General features: G+C 43.1%; 1 protein-coding gene across 6 annotated transcripts in view; it reads left to right on the top strand.

The window, feature by feature from the left end:
• The window catches only part of arhgap23a (Rho GTPase activating protein 23a), a 482417-nt gene that overhangs the window by 384525 nt on the left and 72832 nt on the right, over nucleotides 1-25060 (top strand). For 4 of the 6 annotated variants that reach the window (XM_070864540.1, XM_070864539.1, XM_070864538.1 and 1 more), the window contains 2 exons: nucleotides 4598-4696; nucleotides 6236-8048. In XM_070864540.1, coding sequence (XP_070720641.1) covers nucleotides 4598-4696; nucleotides 6236-8048 — 1912 coding nt within the window. Of the gene's footprint in view, nucleotides 1-1402; nucleotides 1486-4597; nucleotides 4697-6235; nucleotides 8049-25060 lie in introns of those variants that run through there. The other 2 variants (XM_070864543.1, XM_070864541.1) reach the window with 2 other exon arrangements.

Here is a 25060-nt window from a genome sequence, read left to right as displayed (position 1 = left end):
ATCCACGGCGTGGCCCTGGACACCGTGGACCACTTTCCATATCTCGGGAGCTTCCTATCAACAAGAGCAGGCATCGACGACGAGATCCAAAACCACCTCCAGTGCGCCAGTGCAGCCTTCGGCCGCCAGAGGAAAAGAGTGTTGAAGACCAGGCCCTCAAAACTGCCACCAAGCTCATGGTCTACAGGGCTGTAGTAATACCCGCCCTCCTGTATGGCTCAGAGACATGGACCATGTACAATAGACACCTTAAGTCGTTGGAGAAATATCACCAACGATGCCTCCGCAAGATCCTACAAATCCCTTGGGAGGACAGACGCACCAACATCAGCGACCTCGTCCAGGCCAACATCCCCAGCATTGAAGCACTGACCACACTCGAGCAGCTTCACTGGGCAGGCCACATAGTTCGCATGCTAGACATGAGACTCCCAAAGCAAGCGCTCTACTCTGAGCTCCTTCGCAGCAAACAAGCCAAAGGTGGGCAGCGGAAACGTTACAAGGACACCCTCAAAACCTCCCTGATAAAATGCGACATCCCACCGACACCTGGGAGTCCCTGGCCAAAGACTACCCTGAGTGGAGGAAGTGCATCCGGGAGGACGCTGAGCACCTCGAGTCTCAACGCCGAGAGCATGCAGAAATCAAGCGCAGGCAGCGGAAAGAGCATGCAGCAAACCAGTCCCACCCACCTCTTCCCTCAACGACTGTCTGTCCCACCTGTGACAGTCTGTGACTTTCGTATTGGACTGTTCAGTCACCAAAGAACTCACTTCAGGAGTGGAAGCAAGTCTTCCTCGATTCCGAGGGACTGCCTATGATGATGACGTAACAAATATTTCCACCCTGAGAAAAAATTGTGATCACCGAGAAAATAGTCGGAGGGAAATCATGTTCAATATTTTTAGAAGTGAGAGCATTTCAAAATATATAAATAGATTTGTATATTTTAATATGTTTTTAAGGGAAATATGCTGTCACATTCTCGGAAATGATAGGTCACGTAAAGGTATTTAGTGGTGGAAGGGAAAGATTGGATGGAAACACTCCCTGTACTGTGCAAAAATTTCATGTTGGCTTTTGTATTATTACTGCAGTTTTACAAGTCTCCAGCTACTCTTTCCAAATGAATGTGTGTACTTTCCTGGCTAAACCGACATCAAGGGTGTAGTTACATTCCTGTGGTCTTAAGAGTCAAGGTGAACTGCCAATGAAGTGCGTATATGGGTGCAGGAAAATTACCCAGCTCTGACGTCACTTTGAAATGTCACAGGAAGGCTGTGATAGAGGGATCATTAAGGAAAACTGCTGTTGGTCTGTTCACAGTCCAGGAGGATTTGCATTTGCACAATGACAAGCTAAGAACGTGGTAATTTACTTCTCTGCGTACCAATTTGTGAATCAGAAGTAGCAGTGGGATTTTGTAAGAGCTGGTTCAGTAAGGAGAGTTTTTTCACTGGAAATTTCAACTTGAAATGAAGGAAGGTAATGTAAAATCCTGTGGTATTGTTTTGTGACCCTTTCTCTTCTATTCAGAAAACGCTTCATATAAATGGCTAAAATCAGTTTTTATTATTAATCAAAGTAGCAATGCAGGTTAGTTCCAGAATAGTTTTAATATATGTTAGAAAGGTCATGTGAGATTGTGGTCTATTCCAATGAAGACTCTTCCTTTTTAAAAACGATAAAATAATTTGTTGATTGATGCAGCACTCTGGTGGCATACAATGGACAGTCCACGGGTGTAGTGCACCCCATTGGTTATACAGCAAGTTTTCAGTCTACCTGTGGTGTTGGGAGAGACATCGAGCAGATTACAGAGAATCTCCCTCATGGGGTGGGGGGGAAATCGGAAGGCCCACCTGTGTTTGCTGTTCTCATGTACTTCTTAACAGACAGTTTAGGAAGGGCTTTGGCAGAGCCCCAGGGAGGAGATTACCATCTAACAGGAGAGTGGTGTATGGGAGGAAACCCTAATGAAAGGAGTTTTTAAAAACTATGACTTTACTAAGAATCGTAATACGTATATCTCAGATGAATTTCAGATTACATGCCTGTACTGCAAGAAACCCTACTTTACAACTTTATATAAGGTATACAAATCCTATACGCCATTTATAAAATAAGGTTTTTGTATATGATTGAGTTAGTACTACTTCTGATTAACTCTCTGTTGAAAACAAATTGTTCCAGTATAGTCTTATAAATATCATTACAGATCTCTGATGAAATCGTTTTTCTTTTGAAATATAACCCAAAAGGGTCATGAGGGGAAAATATTTTGTTTTGCTTAGTGCATATTTTCTATATCTCGTCACGCCACATAATGGGGCTGAATTTGTGGTCGGAAGCTTCCTGCGGACAGATGCCTCTGACCAGTAAAAAATCTACACACTGGCCTTCTGCCTCGGGATCTATGGAGACTTACGGTCCTGGGCCCCTCCGCGTAGGCCTATGTAGAGGCCCAAGTATCCCAGGGCTGCAGGCGGTTCGCAAGCACCCCTGGGATCACATGGGCCGGCCTAACCAATCAAAGAAGGGAATCCCCATTCATGTTTATGGGGGATTTTTTATGTACAGAATCCCCATAAGCATGAATGGGGATCACATTAAAAAATACATTTACCATTAATTTAAAAAAAAATTCCATATTTAAAATTAATTAAAGTGGCATTGAATTAAATATTTAAAACAAAACGTTAACTTTTTGGAAAATAGATTTGCATGTATTAACGGGGCTACAATAAACTTGCCTTATTGCACAGGGTTTTTAATATATAAATGATTGAGAACATTTTATTTTTATGTTTTTTTAAATTTTTACGCTGGTAAAAGCAGACCTTATGCTTTTGCCAGGCGTAAGAATTTCATGGGCATTCACTGGGCAGAAGCCCAACTCTTCGCCTGCGGAGGTCCATTTCCCGGGGATGGGTGCGATCTGTTAAGAGAATTCTTGACAGATCGCAAGTTCTGGGTTTTAGCGCATGCCTACACGCCCGTAGGGCCGCAAATTACGGCCCAGTTTAATCAGTAAATAATTGGTTTCTTTTAACCCTTTCCATTTGTATGGAGTCTTTGCTCAACGTATGAAGGAATATTACAAGCAGATTTATATACTCCTATTCTTGAGCAGCCACAAAATATTATGGGAGATAGGTATGTGTTAATAAGCCCTCTGATATTTCCCTTTTGTGTGGAAAAGTAGCTGTCCCATGTGTCAGGGATGAGAGTGGATCACATGTTTAGGATCAAGGACAGTGTGATCCTTACTGCAAACCACCAGAGGTTCCAAAAAAAGCTCTGCAGGTATACTCCGGTGGTTTTGTAACACACTAGATTTTTTACATGCAGTACAAACTATTCGTTCTTTTTGGATATGAAATATGGTTGTCCATGTAAAAAAATATTTGTTTAAACGATAAGTTCCCACAGAAAATGATCTCTCTATCTGAAACTTGTCATGTTCATGGCACAATGTGTTTTTACTTCCCTTTGCCATTTTCATTTGTCAGTGGGAGTGAGTGAATGGATATGTTCATCATATTTCTGACTATGCTGTCACAGTTATATACTTCATATTATAAAGCTGATAGGTTACTCATCTGTATGTCCTCAAATAACAACAATTTAGATTTTCATTAAATTTGGATGCAAGACATGTCAGTGTATGGTTCAGCACCTTGTCACCTCACACAAACCTCAAATTTTCACTAAATTTAAAATGTGATATTCTTGTTATGATTGTCATTTTGAAATCCCATTGTATAGGTGTGAGCAGAGCTTGAGTTATGTCTTGCTGCATTTCGATGTATCTTTAATGTTTTTGATTTGTTCTGAAACATGGATAATAAATGGAAAAACATTGCAGGATGCAAAATTTCTGTTGGAAAATATTCTTGAGCGAAAGTCACCTGTGTTGTGATCAACATCTTTTTATCTTTCTGCCCATTTCTGTTGGTTTTGTTTGTATATGCAAAAATATATATAAACTAAAATCTAAAAACTAAAATAAATCTAAAAATAAGTCTTGTTGACATTATTGAGGGAAATGGCTTTATTGCTTTCTTCCGAAGCTTCTCAAATAGCTTCACATACAGTCTGTTACTTTGAAATGCTGTGACTGCTGTTATGTGGGCATATGGTTTGGATAAGTTACAGAAACAACAATGTGGAGGAGCACCCAGAGGTAAAATGTTTTCCCTCCGATGTTCTTGATCTGCTTCACTTGTTCATCCTCCGTGTCACATTTGACCAAGTTCTTCAATGATGTCACCAGGATTCACTGCTAAAGAAAAATATTCAGAAAGTGTACCAATTAGAAATTCACATTTTCTCTGATTTGTTAGAGGTATAACTTCACTCTTTAAATTGTGAAATTAAATTTTGTGAATGTGATTTTCAAATAGATTAATATTAGCTGGTTTCTCTTTTGCTTATAATGCAAAATGGACTCCTGGCTTTCGTCGATTTTCTTCACACCTCATGCATGTTCTGTTTTTCTTTATAATCCTAACTACCCTCGGAAAATTGGAAGTCTTTTCAGGGTAATTCTTTAATTGTTTCCAATTGTTTTCTCCTCGTTCTTGCCTCTATGCAGCCTCCTTCACTTGGGAGGGCAGGCGAGCAAGCTGTGTACTTCTGCCTGACTTCAGCACCAATGCCATCCCATGCTCAGCTGACAGTAGACACTTGTGAGGTGAGATGACCTAAGATAGCCTTTAACCTCAACCAATCCTTGCCACCTCATCTCTTTGCTACCACAGGTCCCCACCCCACACCCCGCCAAGTGTCCTGACCTAGAACTGAAGAACCTTATCACAAGAAGATGTAATTCCTTACTAACTATTACCCAGCCAATTAACCAGGAATGCTGTACATTTAGCAAAATAACAGTGACCGGTACTTTAACAGGTAATATTTTACCCATGAAGTCATGAACACATTAAAGCAAGGTTTTTAATCTGTCCACATTCTTAAGCAACAAAATGTGCAGGTTCTGATCCTGCTATACTTGCTCATATCCAATAGTTAAGACGGAGTGGGGAGGAATTTTGGAAACACTAACAGGAGATATGGCACTACGCATCAGGTAGAAGCTCAATAAATGGTACATATTCTGATATCTAGCTTCCAAAACGTTACGACATTCATTCCTCTGTAACCATCAGTTTGCATGAGAGTTAAGTGTGGAAATTGTTTTGTTGATGAAATCTAATTCAAAGTTACTAAACAATGTCGCACACCATGTATTAGTGCTTAAATCACTACAGTAACATATGTGTGTGTCTGTGTATCTAATAGTAATTGTAGTTTCTCGTCTCTTTGGGTGAAATTTTCAATTAACAGAAGTAAAAGTCAAATAAAAAGAAAAATTGGCAAATATTAGACGGCAGGTCAGACAGCATCTTTAAAGAGAAAGTACACATTATTAAATGTGTGTGTGTGTGTACCCTTTTATAAGAACTTTAAGTCCTTTGAAAGCTCCAATCTGCAGAGCTGGTCTCCAGTCGTCTTGGTTAATCCTTGCCACTGGACCAAGAGCTAGATCTGTCAAGCCCGTGTGGTAGCTGTTGTGCAACGGCACCACACCTAAAAAAAAATCCACGCACAGGCATCTTCCACCCTTCAGGATGTAGTTCGGGATCTGGAATATTAAGTCCTGATCGAAACATCTGTGAACTCATGCCTTTTTGCCGTGGAAGCAAGTCATCCTCGATATGAGGGACCGCTTATGAGTGGAAGCAAGTCATCCTCGATACGAGGGACTGATGATGATGATGATGAAGAACTAAAAGTAAAATTGTGGACCATTTCATCATAAGATATTGATCAAAAGAAAGCTTTACATTTAATAATCATAAAATTGCAGTGGAATCTGAGCCTATTACGATGTAATTGGCTAAGGAATTTGATGGCCCTGCACTAGTGACTGACAATAGACTATCTTGTTCTCTGTCTCAATCTGTGTTAATGCTGCATGGTAAGTTCATGAAACTGTTACCACAAATACAGGATTTCAAAAGTTTCTGCAAAGTAGCTTAACCATTAACATTATTAATGCACCTTTGTTAAGGTATTGAAAATTAACTTTTCTTCCAGTGAGCTAACTAACTATACTCGAGTGACTTTTAGCTGCTAAATCTTCAACTTGCTGAGAATCTGGGATGACCTGTTACCAGGTACACAACCAGCAATTTTTCAAGCATAATAATTTGTGTTTTCTTCAATTTTGCAGGCCTACTCTCAGGATGCTTATCTGAAGGGCAATGATCCATATTCTGGTAGCGCCCGGCACATACCAGAGCCACCTCCTATATGCTACCCTCGACATTCGGCTATGACCCAGACCAAGGAGCCTTTGCTGACAGAGTCTTCACGGGGAAGGCAGGTGGACAATAGGATTTACAACTCTGGTTCAGGTTCTGACAGAGGATTCTACTCTGACCCATCCTCGCCTCTGGACAGTATTACCACAACTAGCCCACCTACTAGCATGTGGAGTGACGGAAGGGCTAGAACACGATCGTCAGATATTTTGGCTGAGATTGGAGTAGCTCATTCAAGCCCTATGCACCACATGGAGGAGATGCAGTTTGGGATGAAACAGAGATCAGTTCTAGTGAGAGGAATGCCTGTTGCATCCTCTTCAAGTGCAACCCAAGTTAGTTCTGTTATGCAGAGTCCAGCGAACAGTAAATATGGTTTGGGTACCACTGCTGTGCAAGATAGATATGGGGGACATTCTAAAAATACTCCTTTTTCATCAGTCTTAAACCATAACGTTTACTCGGGTCCCAAGGGCAACATGGATCAGAGGAATTACATCAGTTCTGGGGACATTAGGGAAAATGACTATTTTAATTCTGATATTAGGACGTCATGGGAACGGCTTGGCAGCCCCAAAACATCCAAACGACAATATAACCCGCCCAGCTGGCGATCGGCACAGTTATCACGTCGAAGTTCATCCGAGGATCGCTGTTATTCTGCTATGCCCCCGAAATACAGGAGTTTCTCCCAGGACAGACTTGAGGAGACTTCATTACATAAACACTGGCCTCACAGTGCTTCCCAGGACACATTACTTGCACCTATGGGCGACTCCTGGAGTTACAGGACTCGTTCAGAAGATTATTTGGGAAAATGTGACCGATCTTTGGAGAATTTAACACACAATGCCTTCACAGCAACTGGAGATAAGTTGATATGGACACATTCAAGGACTGGAACAACAACTGATGGGATTTCTAGGTCTGGTGGACACGAACAAACCTTTTGGCAACAGTATAGACCAGCAGGATATTCATCAGGGGATCCTGCAATGCATGGTCAGAAGCACACATTGCAACAGAACGCTAGCAATATGAATACATATTATAAAAACAGTAACTCTAGGGTATCTCTTCCTCCTCAGCAGCAATGCAAGAATGATGCTGTTCATGCTCACTCTGTAAAGAGAGCAGATGTTGCACATGTAGGTCACCTGTCTGTCAGTGTTTCTCAAAGTAAAATATCTCATCTTTCAGATAGGACAGTGTTTGGTTCTGCTTTGACTACAAGTGTGCCCAAGGCTGACCATTGTGCACCCTATCAAGTCCAGAGAATTGATGTGCCTGTTCTTCGAGACCAAAGACTGACCAATCATGACCGGCAGGGTGGCTTGTACCCAAAACAGACCGACAGGAACTCTGGCAAGGGTACAGTGTTTCAACAGGACATCCGACCATTTGCCGTCACAAAGTCCGGCGCTTCCCAAATCTTCGAATGTGCCACCGAGGTTCCTCTGGGGTTTATACAGAAGGAGCAGGAAACATCACAAACAAACGAGGCTGTCATTTTAAGGCAAAAGCCTCCTACTGGCCGTCGAGTACCGCATCCTCTCAGGCACCCAGCGTACATGGTAGCTGTAGATTTGCTGGAGCCACTGCCTGCGAGTTTGTCACCAGCCGACACATCTGAAAATGCGTCATTGGAACGGCAAAATGGAAAACTGGAACGAACAGCTGCAAAATCATCAGAGGACTCCTTGGCTTCAATTCCATATATAGGTAGGTAAAACTGCCAGAAATGATGAACGGGGGGGACCAAATGAAAATGCTCGGCTAATTAAATTTTAGAAAATCGGAGCATGATAGGTTCAATCTATCGTGGACTGCAGTGTGAGTAAGTGACTTTGTTTTCTTTAAATAAAAAGACCAGTTGCTTTCAGGTTAGTTTCAATAGCACTGAAATGAAATAAGCTTTGCAAGTTAGGTGACGCAAGTTCTACAAAATTTATGTTGCGCATGTTTTGGTTCAAGTGGCAGCACACATGTAATGAAACTGGATGTCCTTCAAGATGGGCACTATTCCATCACACACAGCATTCACAAAAAGTCATATGAGCTTTTCTAAATGTGCATATTATAAATTATAATTGTATGCAGCATAACAGATTGGAGCCCCCTCTGATCTTGGAAACAATTAATTGCTCAGGTAAAATTCCTTGTGACAAAGGAAGCTCTGCGTAGGTGTGTTCGTGAAACTGCTTTACTGTACAGGGGAGCTTTAGTCACAGAGGCTGATGGAAGCTGAGTATTTCTTGAGTGGCCGTGATCGCTATCTCAGCACTCCTTCCATTTATGGTGGTATCAGCACCAGCGCAGGCACACACAGATAGTTCTCCCAGAAGTTGGAGGCAGCAACATGGCAATATTTATAATACAGTGGCAGATTCTTACTGTAAATGAGGTAGGGGGATGCAGGAAATTGATTCATCTTCTCTGAATGAAAATAATTTATCTTCAAAGGTATAGTAAGTAGAAGATTATGTAAACAATGAAAGAAGTGGAAATGGGAAAAAAGAGGGGAAGGGAAAAACACTTTCATTTAGATAGCACTTTCCACATCCTCAGTATGTCTCGAAGTGATCCAATGAATTACTTTTTAAGTGCAGTCACTGTTATGCAAAGTCATTTTAGTGCAAAGCAAGCTTCCACAAAACAAAAGATATTTAACCAGTTCATCTAGTGGTATTAGTTGGGGGAGGAATGTTGACCAGGACACTGAAATAACTTTCTTTTAATGCTTTTCTGCTCTTAATTTAATAGGGCCATAGGATCTCATGCCCTCTATGAGGAGGCAAATGGAGCCTCACTTTAATGTCTCATCTAAAAGATAGCACCTCAAACAGTCTGGTGCTCCCTCAGTACTGCATTGAAATGACCATCTAGGATATATGCTGAAGTCCTGGAATGGAGCTTGAAGCTAGAACCTTCTGACTTAGAAGGGGGAGTGCTACCACAGAACCAAACCGACATGTGTAGTAGTTTTCTAATCTTCCTGTAAGCCCTGGCCCTCTAACCCAGAGAAATAGTTATACATTCCAGTGTAAATCACCATTAATAAAACAAAATCTGAATCTTATCTGGCTTGATCTTGTTTACCAAGTATAGGAATTAGGATATTTTCTTAATTACAGTGCTAGAGGCTCACTAAGAGCAATTATCAAGGTGTTTGCTTAACCAGTTTGGAGATCAGACGCAAGATTTGCAAGAGCAATTGATAATATTTACTTAAGGGTTTTATAAATGTTGGCATAAAGTCGATGTTGGTTTTGAGGCTGTTCATACTGAGTATTGTATGGTGCACAGGTACCAAATAGCACTCTGATCTGACAATATAGCAGGGCTTGACTAAAACACAGGATGTACTGCAATAATTTGAAAGATTTTTATATACTTTACAAGTTTCTGATTGCTTCTGCTGGTTGCATCTGTAGTCACTGTAGGCAACGCTCCTGACTGCAACTGTCTCGGAGAATGCAGGAGTTGGGCTAACGCTTGTGATCCGGGAGGAGCCTTGTAAGGCATATTTTTGGCTTTTGGATAATCTTTGGTTCATGACATCATGCTGATTTGTTTTCAGAAGTAGTACGTTTTGTTTGATGGAACATTTTACCAATTCTGCTTTATACTTTGATTGATGTTTGTTGCAATAAGCCAGTTCTTCCATTTTATTTAAAAATTGCTTCACTTTAATTAGTAGCTATTGTGGTGGGTTTTGGGTTTTAATTCTCTTGTTCAGCTTCCACTGAAATTTGATCAGTCAGATGCTGAAGATAACATCACACAAAATAAGTCTTGTCTTCCCATTTCCTGTAAAGAAACTTTGGCAAAAACAATGAGTCATGATGACACACCACACAACTCCCATCATAACAAGTCACAACCAGCGTAATATATAAAATCTGAACTTGCATCTTTAATTACAATTAGAATTGTTTACATTCTGATGATGTTTTTCTTCCCAAGTACATCAATTACAGAACCATGCAATGAATCAATTGGCTAGTTCACATGCCTTCAGAGTCTGAGGTCAGAGGGAGTAGGAGACTAATGGGGCAGGGTACACAAGGCTGAAGCATATAAGAACATAAGAAATAGGAGCAGGAGTAGCCCATACGTGCCCTCGGGCCTGCTCCACCATTTTATACGATCATGGCTGATCCGATCATGGACTCCGGTCCACTTCCCTGCCCGCTCCCCATAACCCCTTAATCCCTTATCGGTTAAGAAACTGTCCTAAATTTATTCAATGTCCCAGCTTCCACAGCTCTCTGAGGCAGCAAATTCCACAGATCCACAACCCTCACAGAAGAAATTCCTCCTCATCTCAGTTTTAAATGGGCGGCCCCTTATTCTAAGATTATGCCCCCTGGTTCTAGTCTCCCCGATCAGTGGAAACATCCTCTCTGCATCCACCTTGTCAAGCCCCCTCATAATCTTATACGTTTCAATAAGATCACCTCTCATTCTACTGAATTCCAATGAGTAGAGGCCGAACCTACTCAACCTTTCCTCATAAGTCAACCCCCTCATCTCCGGAATCAACCTAGTGAACTTTCTCTGAACTGCCTCCAAAGCAAGTATATCCTTTCATAAGAACATAAGAAATAGGAACAGGAGTAGGCCATACGGCCCCTCGAGCCTGCTCCGCCATTCAATAAGATCATGGCTGATCTGATCATGGACTCAGCTCCACTTCCCCGCCGCTCTCCATAACCCCTTATCCCCTTATAGTTTAAGAAACTGTCTTTTCTGTCTTAAATGTATTCAATGTCCCAGCTTCCACAGCTCTCTGAGGCAGCAAATTCCACAGATTTACAACCCTCAGAGAAGAAATTTCTCCTCATCTCTGTTTTAAATGGGCGGCCCCTTATTCTAAGATTATGCTCCCTAGTTCTAGTCTCTCCTATCAGTGGAAACATCCTCTCTGCATCCACCTTGGCAATCCCCCTCATAATCTTATACATATCAACCTAGTGAACCTTCTCTGAACTGCCTCCAAAGCAAGTATATCCTTTCGTAAATTGGAAACCAAAACTGCACGCAATATTCCAGGTGTGGCCTCACCAATACCTTATATAGCTGTTGCAAGACTTCCCTGGATTTATATTCCATCCCCTTTGCAATAAAGGCCAAGATACCATTGGCCTTCCTGAACACTTGCTGTATCTGCATTATATCCTTTTTTATTTCATATACAAGTACCCCCAGGTCCCGCTGTACTGTGGCACTTTGCAATCTTTCTCCATTTAAATAATAACTTGCTCTGATTTTTTTCTGCCAAAGTGCATGACCTCACACTTTCCAACATTATACTCCATCTGCCAAATATTTGCCCACTCAATTAGCCTGTCTATGTCCTTTTGCAGATTTTTTGTGTCCTCACACATTGCTTTTCCTCCTATCTTTGTATTGTCAGCAAACTTGGCTACGTTATACTCGGTCCTTTCTTCCAAGTCGTTAATATAGATTGTAAATAGTTGGGGTCCCAGCACTGATCCCTGCAGCACCCCACTAGTTACTGATTGCCAACCTAAGAATGAATCATTTATACCGACATTATACACCTTCGTTCCAAATGCCCTTCTGGTGCCCACTAAGAGAAAGAAATAAATTGCATTTATAGGGCCCAAAATTGCCCAGAAGTTGCTCCGTTTTTTTTGGAGCAACTTGATTTTTCTGGAGTATCTTAAAAATCCCCATTTTGCACATTCAATTTGCGCTAGTGTAAGTGAGTTAGTTAGGATTTTTTTACTTTAGTTTTTTTCAAAAGGGTCGTTACCAGCCACCTACGCCAGTTTTGGCCATTTAATCCACTTTGGACAGCTAATAGTTGCTCCAAACTAACTTAGGCCAGCATATGTGGCCACTTGTGGCCGCACAGAAAACCCTTGTGGAGAGTTAAGAAATCAGAGCAGATAGGTACATTCTGAAAGCACCAAGACTTACAAAGCACTAAACAAAGCACAAAAAGTGATAAGCAATCAAAAACAAATAAAAAATAGAAGTCCTACCTTCATCTGACCACTTGACCATGGATAGGGGCGGGACGACCTGAGACCACTCGGCCAGGGATAGGGTCGGCAACTGCGATATCAGGTCCCTCTCACAGGCTGCAGAACGTGCTGGGGATGAGGAGCTACTGCGCATGCGCACACACTCTATAACGCATGTGTGCAAACGTCCCGGCACTGTTTTCAGTGCCAGGACGCTAGCTCTGCCCCCAATCCACGCTACGCCACCACCGAGGAGAGGCCAGACAGTGGCCAAAGTCGGGAGGAAGATTTTCGGCGCGCTTGGAGGCGGACAAAAGCGGCACACCTCGGGTGAGTGCGCCAAAAATCAGCAGGGGTCAATTTTGAGCCCATACAGTGCCCTTCTCGAGCTCCGGACTAGCACGTGCATTTCCAGGGAAAACCAAGGCATGTTACATGGAATTTACAGCACAGAAACAGGCTTTTGGCCCAACAGGTCTAAGCCGGTGTTTGTGCTGCACATGAGCCTCCTCCCACTCCACTTCATCTCACTCCATCAATCTGTCCTTCAATTCCCTTCTCCCTCATTACTTATCTAGCTTACCCTTCAATGCATTTATGCCACATGCCTCAACCACTCCCTGTGGTAGTGAGTTCCACATTCTAACCACTGGGTAAGGAAGTTTCTCCTGAATTCTTTGTTGGATTTATTAGTGACTATCTTGCATTTATGGCCCCTAGTTTTGAGTTCTCCTGCAAGTGGAAACATCTTTTCTACGCCAACCCTATTGAACCCCTTCATAATTTTAACGGTCAACTTTCAGTCTTCTCTTTCCTGAATACCTAATAATATTAGAGAATGCAAACTGGCAAGTGTCTGCTGTTTCGAGGAACAAAGGACTGATTTTTCCCATAGAAATTTTGAATTGTGATTAATTTTAGAACACTTTCTCTTAGTTTTTCTCGATTTTTTTTTCAAATCTTGAAATAGAATTCTAGTAAAAGAATTAGTCACTTGGGTATATCCATTTTCAACAGACCAACCAAACCAAAAGCTACATGAAAGTCAAACGCTCTGCTCTTCCCTCTACTCTGCCTTTCGAACTATATAGGGAGACATTTTCCTTCACTGCTGCTTTTCTCATGGCCAGTGCTTGCTTCAGCTCCTTGATTATGCTGTTGCCTAATTCTGGAATCAGATTCTGTTCTCTATGATGTGGGTAGGAATTGCTAATCCAGTAAAATCTATTGCAAGATCCACCGGGCACAGTTCCATAACCTTATGCTTACTGGACTAGGAAACCAGAGGTTAAGAGTTCTAATCACACCAACAACAACAACTTGTGTTTATATAGCACCTTTAACGTAGCAAAACGTCCCAAGGCGCTTCACAGGAGTATCATAAAACAAAATTTGACACCGAGCCACATAAGGAGGAATTAGGGCAGATGGTCAAAGAGGTACGTTTTACGAGCATCTTAAAAGAGGAAAGAAAGGTAGAAAGATGGAGAGGTTTAGGGAGGGAATTCCAGAGCTTAGAGCCCAGTCGGCTGAAGGCACAGCCTTTAATGGTGGGACAATTAATATTGGGGATGTTCAAGAGGGCAGAATTGGAGGAGAGCAGAGATCTCGGGGGGAGGGGGTGGGGGGCGGTTGTGGGACTGGGGGAGATTGCAGACGTAGGGAAGGGCGAGGCCATGGAGGGATCTGAAAACAAGGATGAGAATTTTTAAATCGAGGTGTGGCAAATTGTGAATTTGAATTCAATAATCTGGTCATTTCTGTGCTGGAACCAGAAAAATGACCATGAAAGCTTCCAATTGTTGTAAAGACCCAACTGCTTCACTATTGCCCTTAAGGGAGGGAAGCCAGCTACCCCAAGTTGGTCTGACCTATAAGTAACCCCAGCCCTGGGAATCCTCATTATTGACTCTGGACCTCATGAAGTCTTATGTCTTTAGGTCAAACTAGGTCATGGAAACCTCCTACTGATAAACATGTTTCCCTACACCCGCCCCAACTACCCCAACTGGTGAATCAGTACTCTTACATGTTGAACATCACTTGGAGAATGTTCTTGGAAATGAGGGCACAGAGCAGCAATATTGTGGGATACCATCATCTCTACATGCATTGTTGCTGGGTCAATATCCCGGAATTCTCTATCACCAACTAAGGATGTGCAGTAAACACGGCCTTGCCAACATTGTTCACATGCTAAAAACAAAGTCAGAAATTCCCGCCCACAGTTTACAGCTCCAAGTCCACTCCCAGATCAATACACCAACGTCGGGTACACACGGGGTTCAGGAAGAGCAGCGAGGAAAATGCTTTTGTCCAATTTTCGTCAATTGAATATCAGGAAGAACGAAGCCATTGGTTTTGGTCCCCACCACAAACTTCGTTCCCTAGCCACTGACTCCATCCCTCGCCCCAACCTCTGAGGCTAAACCAGACTGTTCACAACCTTGGCGTTATATTTGACCATGAAATGACACATCCGCAGCATAACTAAGACTGCTTATTTCCACCTCCGTAACATCGCCCGTCTCCGCCCTTGCCTCAGCTCATTCGCTGATGAAGCCCTCATCAATGCTTTTGTTACGTCTAGACTTGACTATTCCAATGCACTCCTGGCTGGCCTCCAATATTCTATCCTACGTAAACTAGAGGTGATCCAAAACTTGGTTGCCCGTGTCTTAACTCGCACCAAGACCCGCTCACCATCACCCCTGTGCTTGCTGACCTACATTGACTTGCGGTTAAGCGTTACCTCGATTTCAAAATTCTCATCCTTTTTTTCATAAGAACATAAGAACATAAGAACATAAGAACATAAAAACATAAGAATTAGGAACAGGAATAGGCCATCTAGCCCCTCGAGCCTGCTCTGCCATTCAACAAGATCATGGCTGATCTGGCCGTGGACTCAGCTCCACTTACCCGCCCTCTCCCCATAACCCTTAATTCCCTTATTGGTTAAAAATCTATCTGTGATTTGAATATATTCAATGAGCTAGCCTCAACTGCTTCCTTGGGCAGAGAATTCCACAGATTCACAACCCTCTGGGAGAAGAAATTCCTTCTCAACTTGGTTTTAAATTGGCTCCCGTATTTTGAGGCTGTGCCCCCTAGTTCTAGTCTCCCCGACCAGTGGAAACAACCTTTCTGCCTCTATCTTGTCTATCCCTTTCATTATTTTAAATGTTTCTATAAGATCACCCCTCATCCTTCTGAACTCCACGAGTAAAGACCCAGTCTGCTCAATCTATCATCATAAGATAACCCTCTCATCTCCGGAATCAGCCTAGTGAATCGTCTCTGTACCCCCTCCAAAGCTAGTATATCCTTCCTTAAGTAAGGTGACCAAAACTGCATGCAGTACTCCAGGTGCGGTCTCACTAATACCCTATACAGTTGCAGCAGAACCTCTCTGCTTTTGTACTCCATCCCTCTCGCAATGAAGGCCAACATTCCATTTGCCTTCCTGATTACCTGCTGCACCTGCAAACTAACTTTTTGGGATTCATGCACAAGGACCCCCCCAGGTCCCTCTGCACCGCAGCATGTTGTAATTTCTCCCCATTCAAATAATATTCCCTTTTTATGTTTTTTTTTCCCAAGGTGGATGACCTCACATTTTCCGACATTGTATTCCATCTGCCAAACCTTAGCCCATTCGCTTAACCGATCTAAATCTCTTTGCAGCTTCTCTGTGTCCTCTACACAACCCGCTTTCCCACTAATCTTTGTGTCATCTGCAAATTTTGTTACACTACACTCTGTCCCCTCTTCCAGGTCATCTATGTATATTGTAAATAGTTGTGGTCCCAGCACCGATCCCTGTGGCACACCACTAACCACCGATTTCCAACCCGAAAAGGACCCATTTATCCCGACTCTCTGCTTTCTGTTAGCCAGCCAATTCTCGATTCATGCTAATACAAATCCCTCCATAGCCTCACCCCTCCCTACCTCTGTAATCTCCTCCAGCCCCACAAACCCCCGAGATGTCTGCGCTCCTCTAATTCTGCCCTCTTGAGCATCCCTGATTATAATCGCTCAACCATTGGTGGCCATGCCTTTTGTTGCCTGGGCCCCAAGCTCTGGAACTCCCTACCTAAACCTCTCCGCCTCTCTACCTCGCTTTCCTCCTTTAAGACGCTCCTTAAAACCTACCTCTTTGACCAAGCTTTTGATCAGCTGCGCTAATTTCTCCTTGTGTAGCTTGGTGTCAAATTTTTTATCTCATAATAATCCTGTGAAGTGCCTTGGGACGATTCACTACATTAAAGGGGCTATATAAATACAAGTTGTTATGGAATCATGCTTAAATCAAGCAGATCAGAAAATTATGAAATGTGTTTCTAGGACAGCTCGCTGTTCTCACTGACAGGAAATTTTGATGGCTTCAAGAGAAGCAAATGCAAATTAGGAAGCTAACCAATGAGGGTGGGCACTTACCGAAAAGGTAGACAAATCTCAATAGAACTTACTGTGAAATGGTGGGGGTGGGAGGGGGGAAATACAGACTTGGAAGAAGCTTTCAAGTTTTTTGGTCAGCTCCATTCCCAGGTACATCATCTATGGGTACTGACAGTAGAATTTCTTTCATTTTTGTGTAATAATAAAAGTCAGCAAAGGAGAAAAAAAATGAGTGTTTTGGTGCATTTGCTGCAGTAATAGCAGTGGGCTAGTATTTGGGTTTAGGCCTGAATGGAATGAACAGCTCAGTCTCTGGAATCTAAAATAACAGTTATTAAACAAAAATTATCTCATTGGAAAAATATAGTTTGAGTAATCCTCCCAACATACAGTGAAAGCCAAACATGTGTTTTGCATTTGTCTAGTTCGTTACTAAGGGAAACTGCTCCACGCACTATGATGTAAAATTGAAGGTGGGTATTTGCAGCTACAGTAGAGGCGATTATAACTTTGCCCGCCCGGCGGATGGATATTTAAAATCATTCGGGAGATTTAATCGCCAAACTTTAACCATATTTTAAATATGCAGATTGGGCTGTAATGATGTCATCGGGGCCTGACTGCTATTTTAACCAGTGGCCTAAGCAGGGAAGCTGTTGTGGCTTTCCCATCAGGTGAAGGTAGCAGCGAGAGTAATCAAATTAAAAATAAGTACAGAATGTCTGACTTTAAAATGAATACTGAGTTACATCTATCTGCCCAACCACCCTCTAACCCCAGTTAACCTGAAGAGTACACTTGACTCTCTGTGTGCATTGCCACTGGTGTTCTTAAATATTTTGAAACTGGTATCTTTTCCTACGATATTGTAGCTAGGCCAAGTTACCGGAGATTTTTAAGTTGGGGTCATTGCAGCTGTGTGTGATAGGATTCCCTCTTTCCTTGTCTTATGTCCTTGTGTGAATATACAAGGCTGCGGATGACAGATGTGAGCTAATTGTCTGTAATTGCTGCAGCTATTAAAGATGGTGTGAGGATAAAGTTTGTTTCAAGTCTGAACTGGTGAATAACTCATCAGGCTGCTTTCTACAGCCCATTCACATGCCATAGAAATAATTAATGTTGATTGAGAAAGCGTTTGGCATTTCTTCAAAGACATTTGCCAATTGAGACAGGTCTGCTTCTGTTATTGAGGTGCCGAAAGCTACCTATACCAGGTATGATTACTGCAGCTTTTCACTGTTTTTCGTTCTCAATGGAATCATATTCCAGACGACCGCAGTGAGACAGGAGTAGGGAGATGTGTTTATGAAAATATTTCACCAACCGATTTCGTTAAAGAATTCAAAACACTTCAGGGGTGATTTTAAACTGAATCCGCCTGGCGGGAAACTGATGGGATAGCATTGGCCGCTTGTTTTACACCCGCCTGGTTTTACTTTCTGCTGAAGTCAATGGAATGTAGAATTGGACAGGGTCTGAATCCAATCCAATCCCGTCCGTTTTCTTTCTGGCGGGTTACGTTAAAATGACCCTCTTTGTTATTTTGGTTTCAAAAAACGGCCTCCATTATCAGAGAAAGTTGAGCATTGTTGCTTTTTTTAACCTGCTAATTTAATTTGGTTCTCTGTGTATTTCTTGTAAATAAACTTAATTAGCAATTTTAGCTTGAACTATGATCTATCAGTGTGATGTTTTTCCATCTATTTAGGGCTAACTAGTTCTATTTCCGGTATAAACCCAGTGGCATAAAGATAAATTGTTAATCCTGATGTACATATTCGGTCACTTCATACTGGAGTTTCAGTTTGTCAGAAGCATGTGCCTGCCTATGGAAGCTGCTTTTAGTGGTGATCATGAATAAAGTGCCCAAACTGTAATACTACAGACTGGCACAAGATCTGTAGAATATAGTGACCGAAGTGGTTCACATTGTATGTGCATCTAGAAATGACCCAATGTTGTCTTTTTCAAGGTGAGGAATATCAGTGCGAATCTTGTTTCAGACACCCAGATATCTGTTTGAAACACACTCTGGTCAGGTTTAAATGGTTACATTCAGAGTAAAGCCCATTCTGTGGCAATGTTTCTTAGCCCCAACTTCAGATGAGCACCTCCTGCATCAGTGTAATATTTTCCTTTTTCACATCCCACAGCCCCTCGAAGTGAAATGACCAGTTATAGGTGTTTTTGTGCTGTAGGCTAATGCCCAATAGTAACTGGGCTGAGACTATCCAAACTTATTTCACACAGGATCCTAACAAAAAGTCGAGAAATCCATTATCGCATAAACATAGACAATGCCATTCTATGATTCTTTGTGCCGTGTTTCTCCAAGAAAACTTGCCCTCTAGACAAATTCAAATGAGAGACTGCTGGAAATCAAGTAGCAGTAAGAGAGACTAATGAGACTTTGAAATTAGAAACAGTAAATTTTTAAAGAAATAGTTTGGACTGATGCAGCAGGAAGGAATGGTAGTGAGTAGATGATGAATTCTGAATTACAAATCTCTTTGCTGGTGAGAGACATAGCTCAGAATTTCTTGGCTCTGGATATGTTGCAGTAAGTGGTAGCTGGAAATAGAGGGGATAAGCAGCAGGCACTCGAAGGGTATTAAAACTCTGTCTCAAAAACGGCACTCAAGTTTGTGAATAATTAATAAACTGGTGATATATTTATAAATCTACAGCCTGTCTTTATTTTCTATGGTGTACTTTCCAGACTCTCAGCTCCTCTGTTTACTCTGCACTTTATGTATGGAACATTACAGTGTGTAAAAAATCTATTTAAACGTCATTATCATTATTGAAATTGTTATTGGTATCCAGCATATTAAATATGTTTTTGAAAAAACCTTTCTGCTACATGTCATCCACATCTACAATTACCATCATTAATCCTGAGGTATACAGAATGGGAATAAAGATCAGTGTTGATGTCAGTGTGAGCAATGGCTCACTACATCCATTAGGCCGTATCTATGTGTCTGCTTCACATACTCCAATTGAATGACTCATGCCAGCTTTATCTGAAAGCTGCCTGGAAATGTCGAAATAAACCTCTCAACGCAGGGAGTGTCAAAAGCTAAACCACTATCGTAACACTGCCTGCCCTATGTCATGTGCCCTTCGAAGTAATTCATCAGGGTCATCATTTTGGTTATAATTGCTTGAGGAGTTCGAGAATCACTCACATTTGCGTAGCACCTTTAAATGTTCTGGGGCATTCCACATAGCAGAACACAGACTGCAAGTAGTAGTAGAAGAGTAAGGAGAGCTGTCTGAAGGCACAGTTGGAAAGACCGGTTTAAAGGTTGGGAGAGAAGCAGCAAGGCCAAGAAGTTTAGGGAGGGAGTTTCAAAGAATAGGGCTGAGAAAACTGCAAGCCTTGCCACAAATGGAGGAGTACCGAGTTGGAGGATGCACGGAAGGCTAGAACTGAAGGACTGAATGGTACATGCTGGATGGAAGGCTGAAGGTGTAGTTTTTTTTCTTGTATGCTGTACCACTGCAGCAGTTGAAAGTGGTTTGAACTATTCTCTGGAGATAGACAAGAGATTTGAACAGCTATATTTCCTTCCCTAAAACAACTTGAAGCAGAATGGGAGAAATAAAAGACACATACGAGACAGAGGTTGTGGGAATAGCTGAAGGGGTGGGGGATAAGCTGAAGAAGAGAGAAACTGGCAAACTGAAGCAGGCTCCATTGGGCCAGGAGTCGGATAGAAGAAATGAAGTAGGTTGGTATTGAATATGCAGATCACCCTACCAGAGCAGTGTTCTGATGGATAGGGTCCCCACCCAAAGTAGTAACCCGCTCCTGTAAAAATCACTACCTTTCTTAGGATTATGAATTCTGAGCAGTATTTATATCATTGTTGAGTATATATTTAGAGTTGGGGAAAATGCTCTCAGACACTTTACAAAAAAGTCTCTCAGAATAACTGTGAAGAATACACTTATTGGCATCATAACATGGACTCGAATAGTTTTTAAAAAATAATAGTGAGTCAGACCAGCCCAGTCACGTGTGCTGCACCTGCAGGATCTCGTATTCCAATTGATCTAGTCCGATCTTGTGTTCTTCTGAACAATCCTGATCTTTAGTGGCATGTCGATGCGAATAAAACAGGGCCTGGTACCACTGTACGCAGCCTTTCATCTGCATCGGTTCATTCTTCTGTCTGAGATACTGCTAACAAATACAGACATTGATACTTTGTGAATGAAGGACATGGTGCACAGTAGCTTCCATTGTAATTGAAATAATGTTGAGTTTCAGTGCACGAGTGTCTTGTGGTGAAGGACATCACATTCATCCATTCATTAATTAATTATTGTTACAGATAGAATCTTCTTAATACAAATTCTTTGCTCTATCACTAGTGACAGACCCTTCAGAGATACCTATACAGTCCGACATTCTCTTCCTAAACACTTCTGCCTTGCTCTATCTCATTCTACTTAATTTCTAGACCATGCCTTCATCACCTTCCTAACTCTTCTGCTAACTCCTGCTCGATGTCGTTCAACCGAAGTTCGCATTTATTGCTATTAAGCACAGCACATTGCAAACTAGTAGACGAGTAATCTACCCATGTGTATTTATTGGTACAAAAGCTTGCTTGCCAGTGTTCAGTTATCCAGATTCCATCATTCGAAGCCATGACCTTAAAATTTGATGGTCTAGTGGGATGGAAAATCGGCAGATCTGTCTAGGACCAATCAGAATATGGGACTGGAACATATGGGTTTCTGACCCATTTAAGTCCTGCGGTAAATTGCACAAGAAGTGAGGGTGAGAGGAAGATATTCCTTTCCTAACAAGTGTACAACTATGCAAATGTTCGGTTTAGGACTGGATGACATAATGGCCCAAGTTTCCACACGTGCCTAGAACGGCGCACTCCCGACCTGGACGCCCGTTTTTCGCGCCTCAAAGTGCGCCTAAAAATATCCTCGGTATTCTCCACCTACCTGCAGGTCCTCTGGCCCTCGGCGCAGCCAGCACGAGCTGTGGGGGGGCGGAGCCAGGTCCCTGCGCTGAGAACAGTGCGGGACCTCTGCACATGCGCGCTACAGTGGGCACGCAAGTGCAGTAGCTCCAGGCGCTGAACTGTGTGGGAGGGGCCCGAAGCACGCAGCCCCTAGCCCTGGCTGAATGGCCTCACTGGGGCTGCGTGAATAAGGCTCCTCCCACGGCTAGCTCCTGCTTTCCCCTCCCCCCCGACCAGACCCGACACCCGCTTTCCCCCCGCCCCCCCCCCCCCCCCCCCCCCGACTGACCCGACCCGCGCTCCTGTTCCCGCTCCCCGACTGGACCCGACCCGACCCGCGCTCCTGTTCCCGCTCCGCCCCCCCCCCCCCCCAGACTAGACCCGACCCGACCCGACCCGCGCTCCTGTTCCCGTTCCGCCCCCCCCCCCAACTAGACCCGACCCGCGCTCCTGTTCTCGCTCTGCCCCGCCCCACCCCCCAACTAGACCCGACCCGACCCGCGCTCCTGTTCCCGCTCTCCCCCCCCCCCCCCCCCCCGACTGGACCCGACCCGACCCGCGCTCCTGTTCCCGCTCCCCGCTCCCTCGACTAGACCCGACCCGACCCGACCCGCGCTCCTGTTCCCGCTCCCCGACTGGACTGGACCCGACCCGCGCTCCTGCCCCCCGACCCGACTCCCGCTCCCGGACTGGATCCGACCTGCCCTCCCCCCTCTCTTTCTCCCTCCCCCCCCTCTCTCTCTCTCTCCCTCCCCCCCTCTCTCTTCCCCCCCTCTCTCTCTCTCTCTTTCCCCCCCTCCCCCCCATCTCTCTCTCTCTCCCTCTTCCCCCCCCCCCCCCCCCCCCATCTCTCTCTCTCTCTCTCTCCCTCCCTCCCCCCCCCCGAACCGACCCGACCTGACCCAACCCAAAGCCACCTACCTGTAAATCTGGTGCTGGGGACAGGCCCTGCCTGAAGTCTCGGGCCGGCCCGTTCAGCCTTCGGTCCTGAAAGGCCTGCCTGAAGCACTTTCACACAGGTAGGAAGATGGTTTATTTAATCTTTTCTTTGCTTATAAATGTTTATTCAGGTTGGATTTATTTGTATAATATTTGTATAAGTATAAATAAGGATTTATTATAGAATTTAATGACTTCCCTTACCCCCCCACCTCGTTCTGGACGCCGAATTTGTAACCTGCGCCTGATTTTTTAATGTGTAGAACAGGTTTTTTCAGTTCTACAAAAATCTTCACTTGCTCCATTCTACTTTAGTTTGGAGTACGTTTTCACTGTGGAAACTTTCAACTCGGGCGTCAGTGGCCGGATAAGCCCCCTTTTGAAGAAAAAATTCTGTTCCAAAGTAGAACTGTTCTACCTGACTAGAACTGCAAAAAAAAAATGTGGAGAATTGTGATTTCTAAGATAGTCCGTTCTCCACCAGTTGTTCCTAAAAAATCAGGCGCAAATCATGCGGAAACTTGGGCCCAAAGTGTCGATAATTCCATCATTTCTGCCCATATACCACGGATCTAAACAGGGGTATCTTAGAGCAGTAGTTGAGGAAAATTAATAGTAGCTTCGTAATGGAGAATTGTGGAATAGAATTATAAATTTGCTTTGGAGTTTTTATTTTGCACAAAATCTCTCGTCAATTTCTGCTTTGTGAAATTTCCTTAATATAAACAGGAAGGTTGCAAAATGTGTTTCGTCAAGGGGATTCCTCGCTTGAAGGAGGAAGAGAAGGAGTAACAGCAGGCAACCTAGGAGGCCAGGCTCAGAAGGCAGCACTGTGGTATATCTAGACCCTTCCACAGATACACAGCCACTAGGGTATATAGTTCTAGAAGGGTATTCCTCCATATAAAAAAGAAAAGACTTGCATTTATATAGTGCCTCTCATGATCACCAGACGTCCCAAAGTGCTTTACAGCCAATTAAGTACTATTTGAGCTGTAGTCACAGTTGTGATGTATATCCATGGAGTTATGTATCAGGAGGTCTCTGTGTTTTGTGGGACATATACAAAGGTTCCTGGAGCTGCATTCACTGAAGAATGCTCTGCATTGTGGATCTTTTCAGCTTCTTTTGCTTTCAAATAACAACTGCTAAGTGGATTTTTGTGCATTTACAAGTTGAAAACTTGTTCAAGAACTATTCAATTTTAAAAATGTGATTAATATGTGATTTTTTTTCCCCCTGTCGAGTAAACCCAATAAAATAACCGATCCCCCAGTCTCCTGACAGTGGGAAAACCCCACAGACATTCAGAGCCATATTCGTTGTCCTCAACCCTGACTTTCTACGGAACTGTTGTTCTAATGATTTTTTTTTTTAATTGGACTTGCGTTTTGGTAGAATTTTTATTTCTTGTTTAGCAAAATAATACATATACCTGGGTAGGAATAAAATGGACTCTGGATCCCATAAAAATAATTTTTATTTCCAGGTGCCTTATTAATCTTTGATCTGCACATTTGTTGATCTGAACTTGAGATGCTAGAGCTATCTCCACTGGAACAGTGAAGGTTAAGAGGTGATTTGTTAGAGGTTTATAAAATTAGGAAGAATATTGATAGGGTAATTAGTGAAAGACACTTTCCTCTTGTTGGAGAGTCAGTGAAAAGGGAAAATTAATTTCAAATTGCCACTAAGAACGAAGAGAGATTAAAAGTTTCTTTACACGGGATTGTTGAAGCATGAAAGTTTTGCCACAAGGAGTAGTTGAGATGGACACCATTGCAGCTTTGAAGGGAAAATTGGATAAATATTTGATACAGCTGAAGATACAAGTCTCATAATCATCATCGTCATAGGCAGTCCCTCGAAATCAAGGAAGACTTGCTTCCACTCTAAAAGTGAGTTCTTAGGTGACTGAACAGTCCAACACAGGAATTATAGTCTCTGTCACAGGTGGGACAGACGGTCGTTGAAGGAAAGGATGGGTGGGACTGGTTTGCTGCACGCTCCTTCCACTGCCTGCACTTGCTTTCTGCATGCTCTCGGCGACGATACTCGAGGTGCTCAGCGCCCTCCCGAAAGCTCTTTCACCACTTTGGGCGGTCTTTGGCCAGGGACTCCCAGATGTTGGTGGGGATGTTGCATTTTATCAAGGAGGCTTTGAGGGTGTCCTTGAAATGTTTCCTCTACCCACCTGGGGCTCGCTTGCCATGTAGGAGTTCCGAGTAGAGCGCTTGCTTTGGGAATCTTGTGTCAGGCATGCGAACATTGTGGCCCGCCCAACGGAGCTGGTCAAGTGTGGTCAGTGCTTCGATGCTGGGATGTTGGCCTGATCGAGCACACTAACGTTAGTGCGCCTGACCTCCCAGGGGATTTGCAGGATCTTGTGGAGACATCG

Source organism: Pristiophorus japonicus, chromosome 21, assembly GCF_044704955.1.
Source record: "Pristiophorus japonicus isolate sPriJap1 chromosome 21, sPriJap1.hap1, whole genome shotgun sequence".
Taxonomy (NCBI): Eukaryota; Metazoa; Chordata; class Chondrichthyes; family Pristiophoridae; genus Pristiophorus; species Pristiophorus japonicus.
This window is presented reverse-complemented; position numbering and strand designations above follow the sequence as displayed.